This window comes from Asparagus officinalis, chromosome 5 (genome assembly GCF_001876935.1).
Source record: "Asparagus officinalis chromosome 5, Aspof.V1, whole genome shotgun sequence".
Lineage (NCBI taxonomy): Eukaryota > Viridiplantae > Streptophyta > Magnoliopsida > Asparagales > Asparagaceae > Asparagus > Asparagus officinalis.
Window position 1 is genome coordinate 85,786,222 of NC_033798.1, and position 25,674 is coordinate 85,811,895.

At 35.5% G+C, this 25,674-nt stretch overlaps 1 protein-coding gene across 7 annotated transcripts in view; it reads right to left on the minus strand.

Moving 5' to 3' along the window:
* The window catches only part of LOC109839999 (transcription factor-like protein DPB), an 18,988-nt gene continuing 3,652 nt past the window's right edge, over positions 10,339–25,674 (minus strand). The window contains exons 2-12 of one of the 7 annotated variants that reach the window (XM_020408485.1): positions 23,551–23,657; positions 23,399–23,472; positions 23,051–23,094; positions 21,827–21,862; positions 21,569–21,727; positions 21,337–21,405; positions 21,067–21,165; positions 20,375–20,445; positions 19,979–20,218; positions 11,519–11,523; positions 10,339–10,350 (exon numbers count right to left, since the gene is read on the minus strand). In XM_020408485.1, the coding sequence (XP_020264074.1) occupies positions 20,035–20,218; positions 20,375–20,445; positions 21,067–21,165; positions 21,337–21,405; positions 21,569–21,727; positions 21,827–21,862; positions 23,051–23,094; positions 23,399–23,472; positions 23,551–23,597 (783 nt within the window). In that variant the 5' untranslated portion in view covers positions 23,598–23,657 and the 3' untranslated portion in view covers positions 10,339–10,350; positions 11,519–11,523; positions 19,979–20,034. Of the gene's footprint in view, positions 10,351–11,518; positions 11,524–19,661; positions 19,933–19,978; positions 20,219–20,374; positions 20,446–21,066; positions 21,166–21,336; positions 21,406–21,568; positions 21,728–21,826; positions 21,863–23,050; positions 23,095–23,398; positions 23,473–23,550; positions 23,741–25,674 lie in introns of those variants that run through there. The other 6 variants (XM_020408484.1, XM_020408482.1, XM_020408481.1 and 3 more) reach the window with 6 other exon arrangements.

The following is a 25,674-nucleotide window of genomic DNA, read 5'->3' on the forward strand; positions in this document are numbered from 1 at the left end:
AGAGAAAGAATTTCTGAAATATCAGTTCCCATTGTGAGAAATAAATATTTTAACACATATATTCATGATTTTGAAAACTGCTGAGACACGATTTTGTAAAATCAATTTAACATAGTAAATTAACTCCGAAAATCATAAAACTTTGGGAAAACTTTATAAACATGTAAATGAACATGTTGCAAAAATAAATTTTCAATTTCCACTTCCCAAAAATGAAAAATCATCATTTTACGAAAAACGTGCACGAACATGAAACACACAGTAAATCTCAACTTTAAACCTACTTTAAAATTATCAAATAAATTCCAAAAAATATAATACTTTGGGGAAAGTTTATAAATATGATATTGAACATGTTGAAAAAGGAAATTTTCAAATAGCATTCCCCGTTTGTGAAATCTCATTATTTTGCAAAAACTCACAAATACATATACATGTCTTGAAAACATATAAAATGATTTTATAGACTTAATGAATGATGTATATAATGAACGTTAAGTCCATAATGAACATCTTGGTACACTTGCGAATGAAGCTTGAACTTGGATCTTCAACTTGAATTGCAAGGCTTCACTCCACGATTCCGCTAACCTCCATTGGATATTATCGTGAATGCGCAATTTCATCCATCCTCCAACATATTATTTGCCTAGAATAAATATAAAACACAAACACTAGACAAACAATATTAGATATAAATTGTTTGTAAATCATCATCAAAACAAGAAAACCAACAATCTCCTCCTTTTTGATGATGACAAACAATTTACAAAAATGATATATGCATGAAAGGAAATGAATATATAAATTATCATTATCATGCATATAAGCAAGAAAGAATGTACTCACAATATTTCTCCCCATTTGACAACATCAAAAAGGGGACAAAAGGATAACGAGAGCGAAAGCTCCCCCTACAAATAAGCATGTGTGAGTATAAAACAAATATATGGATTGCTCCCCCTATCAAAATGTCTTATTGAATATGTACAATAAAGATCAAGGCAAATATATGTGAGCAAGCATAGATAAAAAATATTCTAAACACCACTCACATACAAAAAAATACAATGAGGACATATAAAGATATATCAATATGAAAAATGTGTCTCATTATTAAAATAAATAAATAGCTTTATGAAATCAAAAGAGAGAGGAACATGAGAATCATGCAAAAAGTTATCAAATGAAAACAAATCAACCAAATAAAATCATAAATCAAATTTTAAGCCCAAAAATGATGTTTGATCAATAAAGAAAATTTTCTTTGAAGAATTTGATCAAACCACTCATAGAATACATTATAAAGCATATTTGAAATTTGAATCATCTATTTGTGCTATATAATGAATTCAAAGCAACGAATCAAAACAAAATTTTTGACAAAATGCAAGAGAGGCAAAAATGCTGTCAAAACAGGAATATAATAATATAAAATCCAAATTAAAGAGTTAGAAAATTCAGGTCTGATCGGGAGCAGTCATGATGTCACTGTCCTAGAAGATTGAGGACCCGCCTATCACCCTGGCGCAATCGGTCCCCTCACCCCTAGCAGTAAAAACCTCAGAATCGGCCGACCTCTACGCTCGGGTGTGAGTCACAGAGCTTATGCTCAGACGAAAATGGTTGCCCAGAATATAAATGTAAAATTGTAGCCGAAATAACTTGGGAGAAAAGAGAGTGGAGGAGGAAGAGAGCTTAGAAGTAGTTCTTCTCTTCGTTGTGAATCTGAATGAGGTCTACGGGTGCTTATATAGGTAAGGAGAAGTGTAACCCCTGCTGAATTGAAGGAACCGTTACGCACGAATCTCGCTTCAGTTACCCGCATACAGTCGTTACAAAACGTGTAAAACGTGCAAAATAAAAGCTTGAGAAGCAAAAAATATGTGCGTGTGCGTGCAGCGTGGCGTGGCGCGCGCGCGCGGGCGAGGCGAGGCGTGGTGAGGCGTGGCGTGCGCGCACGCGCGTGTGTGAGATAGATATGCAAAGCCCACAAAACCCAAAACACTATTCAAAGCCCAATAAGGAGAGAACCATTATATACCTTATACTATTCATCTCCTTTTCCAATGTAGGACTATTCACAAAGGCAAAATTACATTTTCATGAACAAAACATCCAACAGTCCCCCCCCAAAAGGCAATATTGATTGAAAATTCAAAAAATAATAAATCAATAAATTAAAAAATAAATATTGGTTGGACAACCTTTCGTATCGTGAATTCTGAAGATGTAGCTTTCGGCTTTGAACCTTTTCTTAGTGAGTTCATCGCCACTTGAGGAACATAATGGACTAGGCCTTGAATTAGGCCCCTTGGATCAGGTATTAATAAAAATACACACAATACGTTTTTATCTATTGAGCTAAGCGGGTTGAGCGTTAAAGACCATGCTCACAAAAAATCGACTCATGAGAGTTTCTAGGGGCCAGCCCTGCCCCTCCCCCCCAACCGTGGCCATCACGGTTCCTCTCACGTAGGTAAGTCCTCAAAGGATACTACAGCTATTTATTTAATACCCCCCACAATACACACGTTGGACTTATTAAGAGTAAAACTCAGCCTAGCCAGCTGTATCATAAGAGCATCATCATCATAGAGAAGGGGTAGTAGCAAATGCTACATTATAATGATATATAAATATATCTAGGTCGATGCTCCACACGAGAGTCACTTGTTCAGCTTGTTTCTACCACATTGAACCAACATTGGGACTATGTCTCTAAATAAGGATTGAGTTGCCGCTGTCAGTGACCTCATCTATGGGCTTAACCCCATCTCCCTCGATGAATCCAGAACCACACTCCTGGATAATCCCTTAGTCAAAGGGTCAGCAATATTTTTCTCGGACTTTATAAAGTCTAAGATCACAACTTTGCCTAACAGGCATTGTACAGACTTATATCTTATTTGAACTCTGTTATGTTTTTTATTTACATGCACTTACTTTAGAAGCTCTATGGTAGATCTAGAATCAGAGTGAATGGAAATAGGAGGAGAGGGTTTAGGGACCAAAGGAAGTTCAGAGAGAAGATCTTTTAACCATTCGGCTTCCGTGCAAGTAGTATCAAGAGCAATCAATTCAGACTCCATGGTGCTCCTGGCAATTACAGTTTGCTTATAAGATTTTCAGGATACAGCTGCACCACAAAAAAGAAATACATATCCAGATATAGACTTTACACTGTTAGAATCTGTGACCCAGTTGGCGTTACTATACCCTTCTATAACATCAGGGTAACCAGTGTAAGTCAAGTAATAGTTAATTGTGCCTTTCAGATATTTGAATACTCTTTCTAAGACAGTCCAATGATCTTTGCTAGGGTTGCTAGTATACCGACTCAGTCTCCCTACAGCATAAACTATATCGGGTCTGGTTCGGTTTGATATGTATAGAAGAGATCTAATCATCTGAGAATATTTTAGCTGGGAGACAGGTTCACCTTCATTCTTCTTCAAGGATATAGAAGAATCATAAGGTGTGGAAACATGTTTAGAGTTATAAAAGTGTTTGTTGGAAATTTGCAGTAAAAAGACAATGAAAGAAAAATTAACTTGTATTTCTCTCAAAATCGATTACAATTTGGATTCCGATTACAAAAGAGAGGAGAATGAATTTGATTCTCCCCTTTGTTTAATTTTGGGTTCTTCACGGTGGCGATGAGATGCCTCCCTCGAATGCTCGCGTCGAGTTTGCTTCTCGTTGACGATCTGAACGTCTTGATTCACTGGAACGTGGTCTTCTCCTCACGATTTGACGCTGTGAAGAACTTGCAAAGCAAGTTTGAAAATAACTCTTTACGAGTTGATAACTCTGGACGAGTTTTAGAAGAACTTGCAGAGCAAATTTTGAACTCTGATCGAGTTGATAACTCTAGACGAGTTTTAACTCTTGAAAAAGAGTTGATTTGAACCGAAAGTCAGTTATAAGCCAAGGATGAATAAGCTCTTGTTGCAGATCTCCCGAGCTCCAGAAAATGCTCTAAGGATCTCCTCTGGTACTGCCAAGTCCCAAATCCAAAATACGCCAGCCTTTTGACCGAATCTCCCTTTGTTGATGAGAAAAAATTCGATCCCCTAACTCAATTGAGTTTCTGGTATTTATAGGGGATTAAGGGTGGTAACTACCCCCTTAATCCGCTCTTAAGTGAGGTGAAAATCCCTCAAATCGTGGGGGAAAAACAGTTCCTGGAACTGTTCATTGCGTGCTTTGAACGAGTCAAACGCTGAAAAATAGCGTTCAGGGCCCGAACTCTGCGTTTTTAGACTAAAAACGCAGAGTTGGGCCTATTTTGGTGGCTGAACGCACAGGCCGCGCAGCGTGATGAACTCTGAGACGCGGAGTTGGGATGTTTTAGGCTGAAAACGCACAGGTCGTGCTATTTTAGAGATTAACTCTGCATTTTGATGTTGAAAACGCAGAGTTGGGCCTGTTTTAGAGATTAACTCTGCGTTTTGATGTTGAAAACGCAGAGTTGAGCCTGTTTTAGGCTGAAAACGAACAGTTCGTGCTGTTTTAGAGATTAACTCTGTGTTTTGATGTTGAAAACGCAGAGTTGAGCCTGTTTTAGGCTGAAAACGCACAGTTCGTGCTGTTTTAGAGATTAACTCTGCGTTTTGATGTTATAACGCTGGTTCGACCTGTGTGCTTTGACTCTGTAATGCAGAGGCGAACCTTAGGCGGGCTTGGCGAGCTTCAGGCTAAGTCCAATGTTCTGACGAAGTCCAGTCTTGTAGACGGACTTCAGAACATAACTTTCTGCGAAGAACAGATCATAACTTTCAAACCGTAAGTCGGAATTAGACGGATTATATATGAAAATTGGCTATCTCAACTAGACGGGGCCATCCGAACCAAAGCCTTAGCCAAAGGCTTTGGTTCGTTTCCTTCGTTTCGCCAAATTCCTTACGGTTTGAGAGATATCTGCGTTCTAATATGAAGAGACCGTTAATTTGTAGTCTCTTTTGCTAGAGCTTTGCACAGATCGTCCTCTTGTAATCTTCGTCTTGGCTCCTTGAGAATATGAGAGTCGTCAGATTGTAACTCCCGATGTTGATTATGAATGCTGTTGAATTAGAGCTTTCATCAGTTGTCGTGAAGGTCGTCAGATTGTAGCCTTCTACGTGAAAGTCCTCAAATTGTAGCCTTCTGGAAGTCGTTAGGTTGTAACTTCCATCATCGGTGTTTGATGGGGGATTAACTATCTATTGTGATTTTTAGACAGCCTACAAAAAGTTAAATTTGATTAGCATTTTCTTAATGCTATGGGAAAGACTCAAAGATATTCCTCTAGTATCTCTAGGGATTTTTATTCCAAGTATCATGTCAGCAAGACCTAAGTCTTTCATATCAAAGTTTTTGGAAAGATAATCCTTAACCTTTGAAATTAATTCAAGTGTTGTTCCAAAGATAAGGATATCATCAACATAGAGACAGAAAATAACATAGTCATTGTTTATCACTTTAGAATAGACACATTTATCGTGTTCATTCACAGTGAAGCCATATTGTGCAATGACGTTATCAAATTTCTGGTACCATTGTTTAGGAGCTTGTTTAAGACCATACAAAGATTTAACAAGCTTACAGACTTTGTTTTCCTGACCCTTGGCAATAAGGCCTTCAGGTTGGTGCATATAGATCTCTTCATCTAAATCATCATTCAGGAAAGCAGTCTTGACATCCATCTGATGTATGATCAGCTTATGAATAGCAGCAAAGGCTAATAATACTCGGATAGTTAAGATTCGGGCTACAGGAGAATAGATATCAAAATAATCAATACCCTTTTGTTGAGTATAGCCTTTAGCTACTAATCTAGTCTTAAATTTATCTAGGGAACCACCAGCTCTGAGTTTCTTCTTGAATATCCACTTACAACCAATTGGTTTACAACCTGGAGGTAATTCAGTGAGTATCCAAGTGTGGTTTTCCATGATAGATTTAATTTTATTACCAATGGTTTCTTTCCAGAAAGGAGATTCAGATGAATCCATTGCTTCTTGGAATGAGCTTGGATCACCTTCAATAAGAAAGGTTAGGAAGTCTTCTCCAAAATCCTTTTTGATTCTACCTCTTTTGCTTCTTCGAGGTTCAATATCATGAGGTTGAGATGAACTGGAAGATGGTAGATCAGAAGGAAGAGATAATCTGGGATTTTCTGAGATTTTAGATTTGAAAGGAAAGATGTTTTTAAAGTAGACTGCATCTTTTGCTTCAATGATAGTATTGTTGGATATGTCACTGATTTTAGAGTTGATGACTAGAAATCTGTTAATATTGCTATCTAGTGCATATCCAATAAAAGCAGCATCTACAGTCTTAGAACCAATTTTTTTCTTCTTAGGTTCAGGAATAGCTACCTTAGCCAAGCAACCCCAAACTCGGAAGAAGTTTAGATTAGGAGATCTCCCCTTCCAATATTCATAAGGAGTTGCATTAGAATTTTTTTGGGGAATCCTATTGAGAATGAAGCAAGCAGAAAGAAGAGCTTCACCCCAGAGATTTTCAGGTGCTCCTGAACTGAGTAACATACAGTTTACCATGTCCATTAGGGTTCTATTCTTTCGTTCAGCTACCCCGTTAGACTGTGGTGTATAGGGAGCAGTAACCTCATGAATAATACCGTGTTCTTGGCAAAATTCAGTCATATAATTTGATTCCTGTCAAGTTGGTTCTCAGATTTAGCTTTGTACACCTTAAACCTATCTAAGACTTCATCTTTAGTTTTGAGAAGATAGATGTAACAATATCTGGAGTGATCATCTATAAAAGACACAAAATACCTCCTACCCCCTCTGGTGAGAACTCGGTTTGAGTCACACACATCATTATGAATTAATTCGAGGGGTTCGAAGTTTCTAGTTATAGATTTGAAGGGTTTTTTAGTGTATTCCCCTTGAACACAAATCTCACACTTGGATGAGAGGTCAAAAGATGATTTAGGAATAAGATTCAATTTGATCATTTTTTTTGTAAAGTTTGAAAATTGACATGTCCAAGTCGTCCATGCCAGACATCACAAGATTCAACAATTTGTATAACAGAAGACTCAGAAATTTCATTAGAACTGGAATTAATTACATTGAATTTGAAAAGGCCATTACAGATAAAACCTTTTCCTATGAAAACATAACTCTTTGTAATAAAAAATTTGTTGGATTCTTTTACAATCCTATAACCATCTCTAAGAAGAAGAGATTCACTAATTAGATTGCGACGGAGAGAAGGAACATGATAAACGCCTTGCAGATGCAGAGCTTTCCCAGAAGTCATGGTGAGCTCTATACGTCCACTTCCTATTAGCTTTCCCAGAAGTCATGGTGAGCTCTATACGTCCACTTCCTATTATTGGTTTAGTGGAGTCATCTGCTAAGCTTATGCTTCCTCCACATGATTCCTGATAATTTGAAAACCAAGAGCGATCATTACAGACATGGATATTAGCTCCGGAATCCAAATACCAATCAGTGGAAGAAATTAGAGAATTTACAAGATGAGATGAGGAGGCTAACCTGAAGGAGATTGGACTCTCTTCAATCATATTAACTTTGTTGGATCCATTTTCTTTAGGAGCAGGTTTAGCCGGTTCCTTCTTCCGAAAGAAACGGTTGGGAGCTATGTGGTTGGTTCTACCACAGACAAAGCAGAACTTTCCATCAGGCTTATGGCTGGAAGAATTGGGATTTGATTTGAAGGAAGATTTGTTGAAAGATTGTTGGTTTTTCTTGAATTTCTTCCATTTGGGTTTGAAATTCCTAGATTTAGGCTTATCCTCTACCAAGTTTACTTTAGCTTTTGATTCATTCTTGGTTTTGGAATTTTGCCTATGCTGGTCTTCAATACGAATAGCCTTGAGAGCTTCAGTTAAGGTTAGATCTCCTTACTTGTGTCGGAGATCTCTAGCAAATCTAGACCAGGAGGGAGGGAGTTTATCAATCAAACAGGAAACTTTATAATCGTCAATAAAAGTGTTTCCTTTTGATTGGAGATGACAGAGAAAATCTAGGAATTCATGAATTTGTTCATTACTGGGCTTGTCATCAACCATCATGAACTTGTTGAAGGAGGAGGAGATGAAACGCGAATTCCGACATCATCATAGTCATATTCTGCTTCAAGAGCATTCCATAGGTCTTTTACACTTTTGAACTCATACTATATGTCATAAAGATTATCCGCAAGTACACTAAGAATCCTATGACAATAATGATAGTTGATTTCTTCTGGTTTCATAGAGCTAGAAAAGGAGCTAGCACCAGAACCAGAAGTGGAAGGAGCAGGCTGTTCAGGATCAGGAGTCAAAGGTTAAGAACCACTAGTAGAAGACTCAGAAGTGTTAATAGCAGATAAAAGACTTAAGGTAGTGAGCCAGTATTTCATTTGATTAGCCTACCGTTTATAGTTAACACCGGTAAACTTCTCAGGTTTGACACTTTTTGAATGATCAGGAATTGCCATAAGTCCAATTTGAGTTTACTAGTCTAGGTAGATGGAATCTGATCGAATAAAGGATTTTATCAATACTACTAGACCAGAAACTTAATTAAACCTGCTCTTAACCAAAAACTCTAAAAGTAAAAAGATTAAAGTTTTACCCGGGTAGTTTGGCCAGGTAAGGATAGTACTAGAGGTTGATCAAATATCTATTAAGTACCTCGTTTCTTATAGAGCGCTTTACATAACCCTTAAACCTTGCCTTAGACACCAACTAATCCAAGAAAACTTGAACCGGTTCACTTAAAGATTTTTTTTTTGTTTCTGACAGATACAGAAATTGAATACAAAAGCAGCAATTTTTTTTATTTTATCTACTAATTTAGATGTAAAATTAGTTAACAAATAAAACAGTTAACTATTGGTTAAAAATACAGATTTAAATTAACAGCAAAATTATTGTCAATCTTCTAGATTGCTGTCAAAACAGGAATATAATAATATAAAATCCAAATTAAAGAGTTAGAAAATTCAGGCCTGATCGGGAGCAGTCGTGATGTCACTACCCTAGAAGATTGAGGACCCGTCTATCGTCCTGGCGTAATCTGTCCCCTCTCCCTTAGCGGTAAAAACCCCCAGAATCGGCCGACCTCTGCGCTCGGGCGTGAGTCACAGAGCTTATGCTCAGACGAAAACGGTTGTCCAGAATATAAATGTAAAATTATAGCCGAAATAACTTGGGAGAAAAGAGAGTGGAGGAGGAAGAGAGCTTAGAAGTAGTTCTTCTCTTCGTTGTGAATCTGAATGAGGTCTACGGCTGCTTATATAGGTGAGGAGAAGTGTAACTCTCGCTGAATCGAAGGAACCATTACGCACGAATCTCGCTTCAGTTACCCGCATGCAGCCGTTACAAAACGTGTAAAACGTGTAAAATAAAAGCTTGAGAAGCAAAAATGTGTGCGTGTGCGGTGCGGCGTGGCGCGCGCGTGTGTGAGATAGATATGCAAAGCCCACAAAACCCAAAACACTATTCAAAGCCTAATAAGGAGAGAACCATTATATACCATATACTATTCATCTCCTTTTCCAATGTGGGACTATTCACAAAGGTAAAATTACCTTTTCATGAACAAAACATCCAACAAAAAATATATCAAGCTCTTAAGCTTGTTCCAACCCATATAAGTATTTTAGCACCCGGTAAACAAGATTTGGGAATAAACACCTAATAAATCCGGGGGGGGGGGGGTATAAACACAAACCTCTCATCAAAACAAAACCAATAATAATGAAAACAAAAGAATTTGACTAATAAAAAGAATTGTTTTCATGTTCAAAAAATTAAAGTATAATTTTCAAAACCAAGAAAAGGAAAAAGAAAAACACTAAAATACTTGGTTTAAAAATCAAATTTGTTTTGGTACCCAAGAATTCTTAGTACCAAGAGATTTAGGGATATGACCCCTATCTTTCAAGCTCAAAGCCCAAGGGTTATGAACCCTCTTGGGCGCATGTAGTGCACTAACTCAGTCAAAACAATAATCACTCAAATGACCCTTCCGATTGTAATATGTGCGGTGAAAGAGATTCATTTGTTTTTGTGGACCATTAACTCGTGCACGAGAATCATTTGCAAATAAAGATTGTCTTTTAAAATTATTTTGTAAATGAGAAACATTCTTCAACAATGGTCTATTTGGAACATATTACAACTTAGAAGCTTTTTGTATATCATAACAAAATTTTGCAAGATGTCCAAACCTATCACAAACATCATATTTAAAAACATATGGTCTACTAGAAGCATTTGGCAAATTTGAGTTCTTTTTCAAATCAAAGTAAAACTTGGCCAAATGATCAAAACGACCATAATGATCACACTTGAACACACTAGCATGCTTATGATGAACAAAACTTGGCCAAATGATCAAAACGACCATAATGATCACACTTGAACACACTAGCATGCTTATGATGAACTTTGTGAGAATGAGCATGCACACTTGAACACACTAGCATGCTTATGATGAACTTTGTGAGAATGAGCATGTGAATGTGTAAGTGTATGAGATGAAGAAGCTACATGACACAAGAGGCATTAGAATACTTATGTTTGTGTGCATCATAGCAAAATTTAGCTAGATGGCCTTTACGGCCGCAAATAGAGCACTTTTAAACTTTGCTATATATGTGTGCATAATGAGTGGATGATTTAGACTTGACACACATATCCATAAGCTTCTTATGATTATTAATGCATGTATTAAGAGTTGAGTCTAAGGATGAAATGCGATTTTTAACAACATTCAACTCATCATTTGGCACATATGCATTAACATTAGAAGTCGAACATAAATAATTATTTATAAAATAAGCAGTATCATGTTTTATGTTCTATACTTCTAATGTGGCATTATCTTTTTCATGAGATAAGCTAGTTATAGATGTGGTTAATTTTTTATTTTCCAAAATTAACATGTCATTGTTTTCTTTAAGCATGATATTTTCTTTTGCAATGACATCTAATTTTGACACTAGCTCCTCATGATCAGATTCTAAATTATCATGCTTGCTTTTTAAATTAATAAAATCATTTTGTAATTTCTTGTAGGCATGTAATAATCTCTTAGATGCACAAACGAGTTCATCACTAGATAAATCATTATTGGGTTCGGAACCGCATACCACACTAGGGCTATCGCCTAGTGGTCGTGTGCATGATGAAACTCCAATATTACTTGAGAAAGAATCCGCCGGAATCCTTTGGATCTCCTCCAAATTACCATGATGTGCTTCTATGAATATCCACAATTTGTAAGCACTATCAAAATAAGCAAGCTTGTTAGAAATAGAAGAATCAAGTGCATTAAGTATATATTCTAACACAATCTTGTTCATGATAAATAATCTTTTGTCATTTTTACTCCGTTTGGATTTCTCCATAGTGGGTACAATATAAGTATTATCAATAATTCCCCATAAATCAATATTTTTAGATTGTACAAATAGTTTAAATCTAGAAACCCATTATGCATAGGGAAAATTAATGAATTTAGGAGCAACATTTGATTCATAGCCTAACAAAGGTGCACAATTCATGTCCATGATAAATATATATATGTGCAAGCAAGACAAATGAAATCTAAACAAGATTAGCACAAAAAGATAACTTGGATCTTTAACTCAATGTGATTAGACCTTAAATCAAAGAGCACCAAGCTCTGATACCGGGGGTGATTAGGGTCTTATGCTAATCTAATCCGATTTTATGCCAATTAAAATTTATTAATAAATTATTCTTACAAGATAGATATACAATATGTTATATGCAAGAATATGCAATATGAACAAAGAGATATATCTTATATGATGAAATATATGCAAGGATATATAAACAACACAAGGGTAAACAATCTAAACTAAAGATACAATTATGATAGGGTAATATAAACAATGCAAACATACAATATGATCACGGAGTTCGGACCTTCTGTCCTACGTCTCCGCTTCCCACTCCCGGGGAGAAATCTACTATCACAATCGGGTTTTCTACGCTCACCCGAATAACGTTTACACCTCACACTCGGTTTTCTAGTTCACCGAAAACTTTACAATCTCTCACTCTTGCAATCCCACTTTACACCCTCTTAAGTGTTGATCTCTAGTCCGTGTCTCCCTCAAGTATTAGGAATTACAACCTCTCTCTAGGCATTACCACCTACTGCACTCCTCTTGGGATAACCCCGTCTCTCACCACACACTTCTCTCGGTGTACAAATATATTACAAAGTGATCTACACAATTAAGACTCACAAATACAAATTTGTTTTCTATAATAGATGAGAACTCAATTAAGCTCACTCTCAATTGTTACAACTCCTCACAACACAATTATACAATGTATGCAAATATAACAAGCTCAATGGTTGTGTGTGTGCAAACAATGAGAAAATCAAATATAAACTCAAATTAATCTAGCAAATATGAATATAACAATTAAAACATAAACAAGCTAGAGATTTGAGTTTAGAAACACTTCTCTAAATACAAGAGAGAGAGATGTTTAGAAACACTTCTCTAAATACAAGAGAGAGAGATTGGAAGATTGAAAGCCCAAACCGAAATTGATCCTCTCTTATGAAAACTTCTTCACACTTAAACAATCTTGAAACAAACCTTAAACACACTTAAAAACTTATTAAACCTCTTTTAAAACTTTCTTAAGTACCCACAGAAGTTAGAGGATATTTGATATATATATAGGAGCCCCAAATAACCAAGAAAACCCAAGTGAAAAGTCTAAAAAAACCAAAAAACAACTCAGCCAAAAACTAGCCGTTACAGTGTTATGAGTCGACTCGGTACTGTTCATGAGTCGACTCGGTACTGTTCATGAGTCAACTCATAAACTAGCCGTTACAGGTTAAAAAACATCTGCTGAGTCGACTTACACTGTTCACGAGTCTACTTATACTGTAGCAAGTCGATTTACACTGTTCATGAGTCGACTTATGACATGCATGACAGATTCTAGCAGTTCTGGAATTTTGCGTAGCTGTCATTATAAAATTAAATAAAAATAGTAAATCAACTCCAAAAATTATGAGCTTTTGAGTAATGTTTTTAGACATGTAGATAGACATGTTAGAGAAAGAATTTTTGAAATATCACTTCCCATTTATGAGAAATAAATATTTTAACATAGATATTCCAGATTCTGAAAATTGCTGAGACACACGATTTTGTAAAATAAATTTAACATAGTAAATCAACTCCGAAAATCATGAAACTTTGGAAAAACTTTATAAACATGAAACTGAACATGTTACAAAAAGAAATTTTTAATTTCCACTTTTCAAAAATGAAAACTCATCATTTTACGAAAAACATGCACGAACATGAAACGCACAGTAAATCTCAACTTTAAACCTACTTTAAAATTACCAAATAAATTCCAAAAAATATAAGGATTTAGGGAAAGTTTATAAATATGATATTGAACATGTTGAAAAAGGAAATTTTCAAATAGCATTCCCCGTTTGTGAAATCTCATCATTTTGCAAAAACTCACAAATACATATACATGTCTTGAAAACATATAAAATGATTTTATAGACTTAATGAAGAATGTATATAATGAACGTTAAGTCCATAAACCAATAAAACCATATTTTATCAAAAACACTCATATTTTAATAAAAAATTAGAAATATGTGTGTGCGTATAATTGAGCTTAGAGTATTAAACACACAAGTATAAACCTATACTACAAACACTATAAACTATATACCCAAGCTTGTGATCTTCAACGAAGCTCTATCTTGGTACACTTGCGGATAAAGCTTTAACTTGGATCTTCAACTTGAATTGCAAGGCTTCACTCCACGATTCCGCCAACGTCCATTGGATATTATCGTGAATGCGTAATTCCATCCATCCCCCAACATATTATTTTCCTAGAATAAATATAAAACACAAACACTAGACAAACAATATTAGATATAAATTATTTATAAATCATCATCAAAACAAGAAGACTTACATACTATTCATAGGTAGTTAGAGATAGGCTTGTCCATTCGGCCTGGCCTAGCCCAAAAATTCGGGTTCGGGCTGGGGCCGGGCAAAATGGGTGACCCGGACCCGGACCCAGTGGGCCTAGCCGCGTCCGGGTCCGGGTCTGAACGCGAACGTGCCAGACACCGGATCGGCCTGATTATTTTTTTAATTTGCGTAAAATTTAGTTTTTATGCAAAAAAAGAAAGAAAATTCAAGAGTAATTAAAAAATAAAATATGCAAAATTTTGATAAAAATTCAATCACATTATTAATCACTTATAATTATATAATTTACAAATATAAATATCATAGAAATTTGATAAAAAATAAACTATTTATTATTAGTCACTAACAATTATAATTTTTTTTAGAATTTATCACATCACAATAGATGAATACATCCCAACTACGTTGGCACCTACTCATCTATCTCACTATCATTTTAAACTCTTTTCAAAATAATTTATCATAAATTTACAGCTAAGAAATAAAAATTATAAACTAATGAGTATTTTCTACTCTCTATCTCTATTTCTATCTTCTATTGTCAACTCATTAAGTCCATCTTCAATACTAGTCATCTGATTGATGCCTTAAGTTCTTTTTTGGACATCTACCAATCTTGTAAGCACATAACCGCATGTACGGTAGATGGATCTAGCGATGTTCTGTAGTCATCGATCAAACGTCCTGATATGCTGAAGGCGAATTCCGAGGCTACTGTAGAAACGTACACTGTTAGTAAGTCATGAGCCATGATGGAAAGTATAGGATGTGAAACTGTTCTATATATACTTCACCATTGTAAAATATCAAAATTATTATTTTGAGAATTAACTAAAGGTGCAGCTAAATATTATTCAATTTTAGAAATTTTCTTTGATGATGATCTAGATCCAGATCCAGATCTTAGGACTACTAGTTAGCCTCACTCTCATTGATTGCCTATCAAAAATCTTACATTTGCCCTGTCTTGAACTCGTAGAAGATATAGGTTGAGGTGTACTTACACCATATCTACCTGCATACTCATTACATAATCTTTAAAGATAATATTTAATAGTGTTATGATGAGTAAGTGCAGTAACATTGTGACCATTATTAGTGTCTATTATCATATTCTCATACAAAGAATTTAACAAAATTTGAAGGCCAGTATCATTCAAGCATGGATCAATAAGAACTCCCAAACCAAAAATAAGAGGAATATGTCTAAAATACTTATTAAATTTACTTTCCATTTGAAAAATCTTGTTTTCAAAATAATTATTTATACGATAGTTAGTAAAAAAAATTTGAATACTTAAAACTTGTAAAGCAGCTTGAATAATAGTTGGATAATAACATATTAGCTTCATAAAAAACTTATAGCATCTCTTTTATACTATGTATAACTGTCTATTATCCATCAGTTATTTTATACATACTACCAGAGCTAGAACTAAAAGCATAGGAAGCAATAAAATTATTTATAATTTTTTATACTCCACTGATATATTTAACATTGCATAAGTGGAATTCCACCTGTGGTCAACATCTTTTGGAATTAAATTGCGTTTTAAATTTTTTTACATAATTATTTTTATCTTTTAAGTCTTTGTTCAGAAGCATTATGAGCATAAGCTATAACCCTAACATTTTCTATCAGGAGTTTATTTTTATTAAATATACTTTAAATAATTAAATTTAAAATATGACACATGCATCTAATATGAAAAAAAATGTCACTCTGACACGGCAATGACAAAGATGATTTGATTTGATCCATAGGTCCATTATTATTACTTACATTATCTAGTAAAAGAAAAAAAAATCCAGAATTTTCTTATTTTAAAAATTCTTGGATTATTAAATTTGCAACATTAACACCAGAGTGTGGATCTTCAAATGCAATAAAAGAAATAACTCTTTTAAACATTTGTTCAAGTATCATCAATCCAGTGTACTGTAATACATAAATAACCAGTTTGTGCTATAGATGTCTAAATATTAGAAGTTAGAGAATATTTATAGTTTAAGTTTTGAAAATAAGAAATTATTTTTGTTTGTTCATCGTGATAATATTTTAAAATGTCACATTGACAAGATTGATGAGATTTTTTTTTGAAACGAGGGATAAAAACCATATTTAATCATATCCTCAAATTCATCATCTTCAACTATTTTAAAAGGAAGGTTTTTAAGAATAATAAACTTGATGACGCATTTCCTGACTTAAATTGCATCATAGTTCCAGGAATCGAGGCTACCGGAGGTTAATGATTGAGAGAATAGAGATTGACTGATGTCTCCTTGAGATGTTGCCACTTGAGCTCTGTTGGATTTTCCCAAATGACATTTGAGGTGATTGGTACCGCTCTTATGATGAGCTTGAAAAATATGATCGTACAACGCACATTTAGCCTTTTGCGTGAGAAGTTTACCGTGTTGATCCCTAGTGATTTCTATCTCCTCAAAAAAAAAATTCCACACATCGGATCTCGGTTTTGTAGAAGCTCTAGGTATGGCATCATCGCCACCATATTCCGGATCAACATTGGTAGAGGAGCAGCTTCGGTAGGTGTGGTAGAAGTATGAGTAGAACTAATTTCATTATCAAGAGTTGGAACTTGTCCTTCATAATCGAAGGAGGAAGCCATTTGATTGAAGAATTAGAGGGTATAAGAGAGTATTAGAGAGAAGTAGATGAGTTTTGAATGAGAAAAATAAATGAAAACCCCCTCTATTTATAGAAGCAACTCCCTAGCAAAATTACCGAAACACCCTCCAATTTTTATCCTTTTTAACCATTTTTGGGGGGTGTTTTGGTCAAATAACCAAAAAATAGCCATTTTAGGCTATTTGGGCATACTGAACCGGGCTGTGTCCGCTCCAGCAGTCAATTTTGTGACCTTTAGTACGGGCCGCCCGGTCCAACGTTCATAAAATTGATCATTCTGACCACGGCCGGTCGGTGCGCCAGCAGAACGCCATAGTCCTTTTGACCGTCTGACCGGGCCGGCGTCCGGCCGCCTAGTCCACGATCAATTTTTAACCGTTAGGCCTCGGGCCGGGCCGAATGGCCCGGTCCAACTTCCGCCGCCAGGTCCGGACCCCGACCCGGGTCAGACTCGGACTCGGGTTCCCCGGCTTTGCCATTTTCTTGGTCGGGCCCGGCCGGGCCCGGTGCGGGTTTCACAGAGGCGACCTAGACCTATAGCCTGGTTTGGTACGTAAACCCAGGTTTTCCCGGGTCCAAGCCAGGTGCTGGCCCGACCGGGTCCGGTCCAGACATCGGGTCGGGTCCAAGCATTGGTCCGATTGGACACCCCTAGTTAGAGAGTTTGGTTTGGTAATTTTGAACATCCTCTCTGTTAGTATTTGTTTCTAAAAAAACAAGATAGTCCCACATCAGATATTTGAGCATTCTTTTAGAGGTTTAAAAACATTTAATGCTTATTGGGTTTTGATAAATGGGTCAAAGTATAGACCTCCAAACCTGCGGGCGAGTAGTGCAAATAATGCGCAATTTTAACGTGATTATTAAAATATTCTATCTTTTTACTATATATATATATATTTGAGTATATTATTTCTTTACTACTATTATTGTTATTTTAAAATTTTGAATTATTAAAATATCAACTTGAAAGAAGAGTGTTGAAAAGTGATTGTTTTTCCAAATGGTGTTTTGAAAAGTTATGAGTGTTGGAAATACATTTTCAAACTTATAAATAGTCTATTATTTCCAACATCTAAATGCACTTCTTTCACAAAACATTTCTCTCAAAAAGAAACATCTGCAATACTGCAAACTTGTTTCACAAAGAATTGATAAAAAATTACAGATTTGCTTGTTGAAATTTTCAATTTTTCTATTATATCCTGGGAAGAAAATTTGCATTAACTCGAAGCAAATTTGAATATCAAGTGGGGTAAATATTTCTTTAAGGAAAGTGTTTCATACCTCAGAAGTTCTGTCTCCTTCATTATTTTACTAACAACTGTCAATGGTGTGAATCACCTCACTCCTACAAAGGTGATTCTGATAGGACCCTTAGCGTATTTCTTGCATGATTATCATGCGTCTCTTATACCAGATTTGTAGCTCAATTACAAGCCTTGTCGGATCCAGGATTTTGTCTCACTGGTGCCTCCATGACTTATTACTTCATTAAAAGTAAAATAGTAAAAGCATGAAGGATAAATATAAGTAAAAGTAAATATTTTGATACTTTTACAATTTCATCCTCAGTGGTGTCCTAAATAGTAGACATGTAAAAGTAAATTAAAAATATATAAAGTAAGCAATCCTCTTGTGCAGACTCGTTATCGATCACTATGTAGATCCGCTACTGTTACAAGATTTAGTGTGTACGCAATGTAAATGATTGGATCAATATCTCTAGGTTTTGTCCCAGTCAAATCAGGCATCTTGGGTTGTACGCTCTTGTCACTTGAATTCTTACATAACGATCCCACGAGTAAATCCTTAATTCAATCACTATCCATCATCTTAGCAGCTTTTTTTTGTATCTCCCTTGGTCTTTAAATTCAACTGCTTACCTTTTCAAAAAAATAATAATAATAAATAAATAAATAAATTCAACTGCTTACCATCTTAGTTAGGACTTTTTTTGTTGTTTACCATATTGGTTAGGATTATTTTGTCCTAGTATTTTGGACCTCAGCTACTTTGAGGTCCTTCATCATTTTGCACTTTTCTTTTCAGAGTTTCTCTTGCTTCTTATGCAAACTTTTAATTTTTTTAATTTTGGACCACTGTCAACCCCTCAGAATGTCGATGCGACTCATCGTGATGGGTTAAATAAATTCTAAAGCCGTTTAAATACGATAGTTTTAAGATAAGGGGTTAAGTCTTTTGTGTTTGGCAAGTGAAGAGGGTTTAAGGAGATTAATATCATTATTTTTTTAAAAAAAAATATCACTTTCGCCCTTATTAAAAATTTATAAATAATTATCTCATCAAAAATAATATAGCATTAAGCACATTATTATAATATCTGCTAATAGTCTCTCCTGAATGTTAAAATATCTCAGCTAATACTCGATTTGAAAGGGCATGCGAAATTCCATACAAAAATATACATAGTTGTTCATTGTAGCTTAAATATTTAGTTGGTCTTAAAAAGCATTTTTCTCAATGAGAATATTTTTTAGCAAAAGAATTGTCTCAAAACTTACAAAGAAACATAATCCGACTCCTTTGTGAACCCAACAAAATAGAAACATTTATTACACCCCCAACCCCACCCAAAAGCTTCCCCTTTCTTCTTCCAACTCCCCAACAAAATAGAAACATTTATTACACCCCCAACCCCACCCAAAAGCTTCCCCTTTCTTCTTCCAACTCTCTCTCTTTCCTCCCCTCACTTCTCCCCCCCCAACCCCACCCAAAAGCTTCCCCTTTCTTCTTCCAACTCTCTCTCTTTCCTCCCCTCACTTCTCCCATTGCCTGAACTGACTCGGCACTTCATCGAATGCAGCAAGAAGACTGGCAAAAAGTTACTACACGAGTAGCTCTTTTCAAGTTCATAATTATTTCAGATCTTAGAATTTTTCAGCAATTTTTTCCTTTTATTTCCATCACGTAAGAGCCCTAAGATTTATGTCTGGAAAAGAAAAACTGAAAAGAGAATGTTTCAGATACTTTTCACATCATCAAATGAGACCAATCATACTCATTAGATTAGATGTCAAAGACAATACTAAGAACTTTTTGAGTTTGATTCTCATGATCTACACAATATGGATGCTTTAACATTTTCTTTTTGTAACGGACATTAATATGTCCTCGTTAGCAAGAAAAAAGAGTATCCCGTCAACAGTGTTAGGTAGAAACTAAAACATCAGTTATCAGACACAATTTTCCAACATATACAAGAGAGAAGGAAACAACAAGAACCTCTTCGCTTCACATTGTGATCACGCGAAATCCTGAAAGTTCCCAAGGAAAGCAAAAACTGCAAAGTTAGGATCCCACCCACCACTTCCTCGTCATACCTCTATTATATGCCAACAGTTGCAAGTCGTATTTTTTTAATTCTTCATGCTCATCATCTCAGAGTTCCACGAAAACAAAGATGATTTCAATGGTCTGCTGCTTTGGTCATTGATGAGAGATTCTATTGATGAATTCCTGTATGTCTGCTCCGGTTCAACTACATGTGGGCATCTCATCATTTTGAGGATGGCTTGCTCATTATATAAACTGTATGGACTTCTAATGAAAAATGAAAATAAATATATTAGTACAGGATTATAGGAGAAAACCATGGATGCAAACTAGGTTCTTTTCTTGGAAGGGCTCAGCCTCATATGTTAGCAGAGAAAATTGAGAAATATATAATTATCAACAGAGAGGAAAGAGCATCATTACTCGTTAAAGTCAAAATGCACCAACTGTGCGTCTTCAGATATCTCAATCTCCACAGTAGCCTTTCGATGTGCCTGTTCAACAGAAGATTAAAAATTATAGCAAAAATAGGAAAAAAAATAAAACAAATAATAAAGCCTTTCCCCAATGTAAACACCAAAAAAAGGATCCACAGGATATTTTTGGTATTTTACAGTGTGGAGGAATAACAAAAGAAGCAGAACTAAAGGATCAAATCTAAGTTCAACATAAGAGCTCAGGAGGTTGAGGGAGTACAGAAAGGTAATGTGACAGATGAAAGAAATCAGACACCACAATGTCTTAATTCTGGTAGCATAGCAAAAGGCAACATTCTCGAAGAAGTGTCAGTGTCCTAAAAGACTTTCACACTGAAGAATGGCTGGTATCTCCATTTCAGTCAAGTAAAAATCTAACAGGATTATCTAATTTCTTGTGAATTTTTTTGAAAAAAAATAAAAGAAAAAGATAATTAACAGTTTTATTTGTTGAGATCATGCAAGAAGTTTGGTCCTACCAAATAAAAATTGACTGTGACATGCAAAAGGACAGAAGGGACTGAATCTATTATTAAAGAGGAAAAAAGAATCTATTTAAAAAAGGGCAAGATGAATCTCTCCAAAGACAATTTGAATAAATGTAATAGTAGAACTAAAACTAAAGGAAAATAAACATACTCGAACCAACACAAATGGCAGATGAATGCCTTCAGAAGCAACATTTCCTGATTGGTGCAATTGCTGGTTCCGCAGCATAAGGTTTTGCAAATCCACAAGCTTTAATGACAAAAATATGGGTTGCTTAGTCATCAACTAGAAAGTAGTATTAACAACTAAATTGGTATCTCACTTGGATAAATTAATCAAGCATGGATACAAAAGAAATTACTAAAGCAAGCAAGCCAATAGGATAACAAACCTTTGAAGTTGTTAAAACATAGGACTTACTTGGCGTTCCAGTTCTCTTAAGTAGTTTGTTTTTGTTTGTATCCTACTCATCATATTCACGTGCGCTTCCTATAAGAGGAGCACAGAATTCAGATTTAAAAATAAAAATCACTGGCATTCAACAACTCAGATAAATGAAACGCACAATGCCATCATAATTATCACATAAGCAAATAAAAGCCTATGTGAAGCAATATGGTGATATATTTATTAATTAAGAGTTAGAACATGCCTCTAGGTGTTTGACTTGCTCAGTTTTTGTAATAGGAGAGCCTATCCACCTTATCTCCTTTTTATCCTTTGCGATAACATTTATAGCAATGAGAACGTTGAAGGCATCATAGACTCTTCTCCTAATGTTCTTCTCGTCAAACTGCTCAAGGATACACAACTAGGTCCAAATGAATTATTTGCATAGCGTCCAACAAAATATCGCACATACATCCAAAATTTGATGATAAGAAAGCAGATAGCTTTTCCACATCCTTACCCCAGATGACAATTCTGCTATGATTTCATCTGCAACCTGGAAGTAGACACTTCTTCAGATCAAAATTGTTAACATTTTTAAGCTTATATTCATCAACTAATTTCTACTTAAATGAAAAATCCTATCAAGCAGTCAGATACATTCATGATAACCAAGGTAAGAGGTCATTCAAAATAATCTTCAGTTTCAAATAGTGTCTGTTGCTTGATGGTGTCATATATCTTGAGTATAGAGAAACCTGAACTTTAGGACACTGCCGTTTGGGAAAACTTCCTAGAAATTGGCACCAGTTCACAGCATTAAATTATTAAAATTGCAACAATATCACAACTCTGATAGAACACAAAAATTGTTTCTTGAAAAATGATACATCTGTATTATACTAATTTATTCTTGAAATTGGCAGATATTATTATCAAGCGTGCATGTAGATCCATGAGTGACATGTCTACGCATACAAAGTTACTGGACATTTCTGCATCCGAAGGTTTGACTACCTTTTCATGTGCCCATGTGACATGTAACAGAGGCTACAATTCTACACTACGAGTTTTAAATGTCACTCAGCCATGTGATCTTAAAATCTTGACGGTGCTGTTGGTTTCCATGCTTTAAACTAGGTGAAATAGAGTTGATGAAGAATAAAATATTTCATTTCAATGAAAATCCATTTATAAGTGACAAGCGAAGTTGGAAATGCCAAGTAGCTTCTAGTAAATATGATAGTTTTAGCAACACATGGATCTAGTAAGCTGGATAACACTATCATAATCGCCATTTCCTCCTACAAGAGATTTTTGAATGAACACCCAATTCTTAGTTGACTCCATCAGCTGTCATGCTCTTTGGGGGAGATTGCAATCCTCCTTCCAGAGAATCCAATAGTAACCAATACGAATTCCCACAGCATATGACTAAACCACAGGAAAATCAATGGTTGAAACAAATAATATCTTCATAAACAATCAGAAGACATGTCTAGCCATGAAGCACTTAAGTATAGCCTCTGAAACATATAGTTCATCAGGATGCTGGACGTAGCTGCTCTTTTATCTTTATTTTTCAATGTCAAAACTAAACATATATATAAATCGCATGGGCATGGTTATATCACAAATGAGCAATGAGATACTTAAAAGTTCGGACAATCAATTTGCAATTTCAGTCATAGTATGAAATCCAGAAAACAGAAAGATAAATGCAAGCCGCCAGATTGCACCTCACCTCATTGTATGTTGTTCTTCCCTTTGCCTGGACCTTCCGACAAACTGAAGACGAGAAGAATATTTAGTGAATTATAGCTGAAGACAATTAACTTCGTGAAACATCATAATTTCCAGAAAAAAAATGCGAAAGTTATTCTAGCAAACTCGCATATATCCATTCGCATTAGTAATATATGAAAACTTGCAGGCATCAGCAATACAATTCTCCATATAAAACCCATACAAATGTTTTTTTTTCTCTTAATAGAAAGTATTACAAGGAGGAAAAAAACAGAAAATAAAGAAGACCAAGACCAAAGGTTGGGGAGACTGCTAGAGAATATTCTACATAGCCAATTATCCTCACCAATTGTACTGAACCGTCTCAGTCCCCATCCAATGATTCTTGATGCCTTCTTCTTTTTCTTCTTTTCGACGGTACTGAAAATAGAAGTAAAGAAATCATTTTAGTAAGAGCTAGTTGGTGATACATCTTCCAGAAAAACTAAAACAACTCACCCAATATTGCCATCTTCTTGAATATACGAGTCATCCAACCTTAGCATATTGTCACTAGAACTTGGTGTAATGTCTTCACCAGTAGTATCTCCATTAGATGTTCCGCTCTGTGGGTTAACATGAGCCTCATCAAGACCATCGGGTAAATCTATCTGATGATTACTGCTTATCATAGTTTACATTAAATATACTGCAGTCAGAAGAAGAGATTTATTGACTGAGTCATGCATATCATTCATAAGGATTTCAAGAATATGATGAGCTAGTATAGAAAGTAAATAAAAACAGAAATATTTATTGATATAGTTAAGTTAAAGAAAACTGTTCAACAGTTCTTATAAGTCAGAAATTTGAAGTTTAGCTAGCTAACAAGAAGGTTGAAAAAATTGTAAGGTTAAGAGAAATGACACCAACTTCCAAAGAAAGAAGAATATGAAATCAGCTTAGGAAAGAGCAAAGAAGACTAAAACAGGTAAAATTGTTGATTAAATGTTCAGGTAGGGATAGCTGTACCATATCCACCAGAAGAGGAAAAGGGCAGCGGAAGAATAGGACAATGCCTTATTCTTATAAACTGATAAAGAAAATCTAAGCTATGCATGTTTCATCTGTATAACGTAGGATAGCTTCCCTGGCAAAATTCTGGACAGAGCATACTCTGACAAGTCAAGCTTGCAGGACCTCTTAATTATCTCATCCTGCTGTGCTTTTCTTCTGCTCCTCCCTTAACTCTTCTGATCTATTTGTTGTGTAACATCCTTTACTTTAGCCTGTGCTTAGCTACCTTTTCAAAAAAATAAAATAAAAACCAGATAGCTATCCATTAAACCTCCAGTCTCGATACCAATAGCCAGTAATGCTAATGGCATGCATGTATATGCAAAAGGCCAACTCTAAAGATAAGCCCCATAAGGCATCTATTTTGGCCAATCCTAATGGAAGAATTGTGCGGTGGATCTGGATTTACATGGTCCCATCACCAAAGAGTAAGAGTTTGAGCAGTTTAAAATTGTTTCACCCCAAGAGCATCTGGTCACGGATGCTGCCTCAGTTCTAAATAAGATGATACATAAATAAAGGAAATTCTTAGATCGGTCACACACTCTAACTAATTGAGATGTGAAGATCAAAGTGAATCCATGGCATAGCCCATTAGCAAGTTCTTATAACGACAACCAATCTAACAAGAACGGTGCACAATATGCACATAGACGTGGATTAGGCTATACTCATAGGATCTGAACCCAACTCTATCAGTGAAGAAGCGTGTGATAAATCGATGAAACATTACTTGGCTAGCTAGATATGAGCATGGAATCTAAATAACCTTTGTTAAATATTATCATGAACAATTGTATCACCGCCTCAATAACTATATCGATAAGCCTACCTCCATACTCTATCCATATGCTATTGTATGTGTATATATATCATGTAAGATAACTCTATCAATGTATAGAAAGCTCTCCTCGATATGAATTAATATGGTATTAGAGTTGGTTTTCTAATCTGGACAACATCTAGTCTTTCAAAATTTTGAGCTGCTGAAGGGTTCATCTTCATGCTTTTCCCTTCGGCAGCCTACGAAATAGTCTGATCTTACCTTCACTGTCCACTTCTCATAACGCTTCTCCGATCAAGATTCTCCAAGGATCTACTTCAACAATTCCATTGCAAATCAAACTCTGCCATAGAAACATACATGATCCGATTATCACTGTTGCCACCACTAATAGCTGCCGACACAATGGTTGGTAGGCGTCGCTCCTTTAGCTGTCATCATTGTCATCATCATCTCCGACTACTAGCCATCAGAATTAGGTTGTTTCCGCACTCAGCTCGTGTCCCTAAATAATCTCCGCCAATATCCAGCGTTACGACATATTCCTTCAAGCTCAGCCTCAATCTTAGGCTCAATTGATCTCATCTTTGATCTCAACATTGCTCAATACTCCAACCTCTCGCTCTCTTTAGATATCCAATGCAATCAATGCACTTTCTTCCTTTAAGCATCAATCTCATTGCTCCCACAACACAGTTAACACAATACCTTGCATTGCAAACCAATTAAGCCTCTTTCTCTATGAACCAAATCTCGTCTTTCTATCTTTAGGAGAAGACACG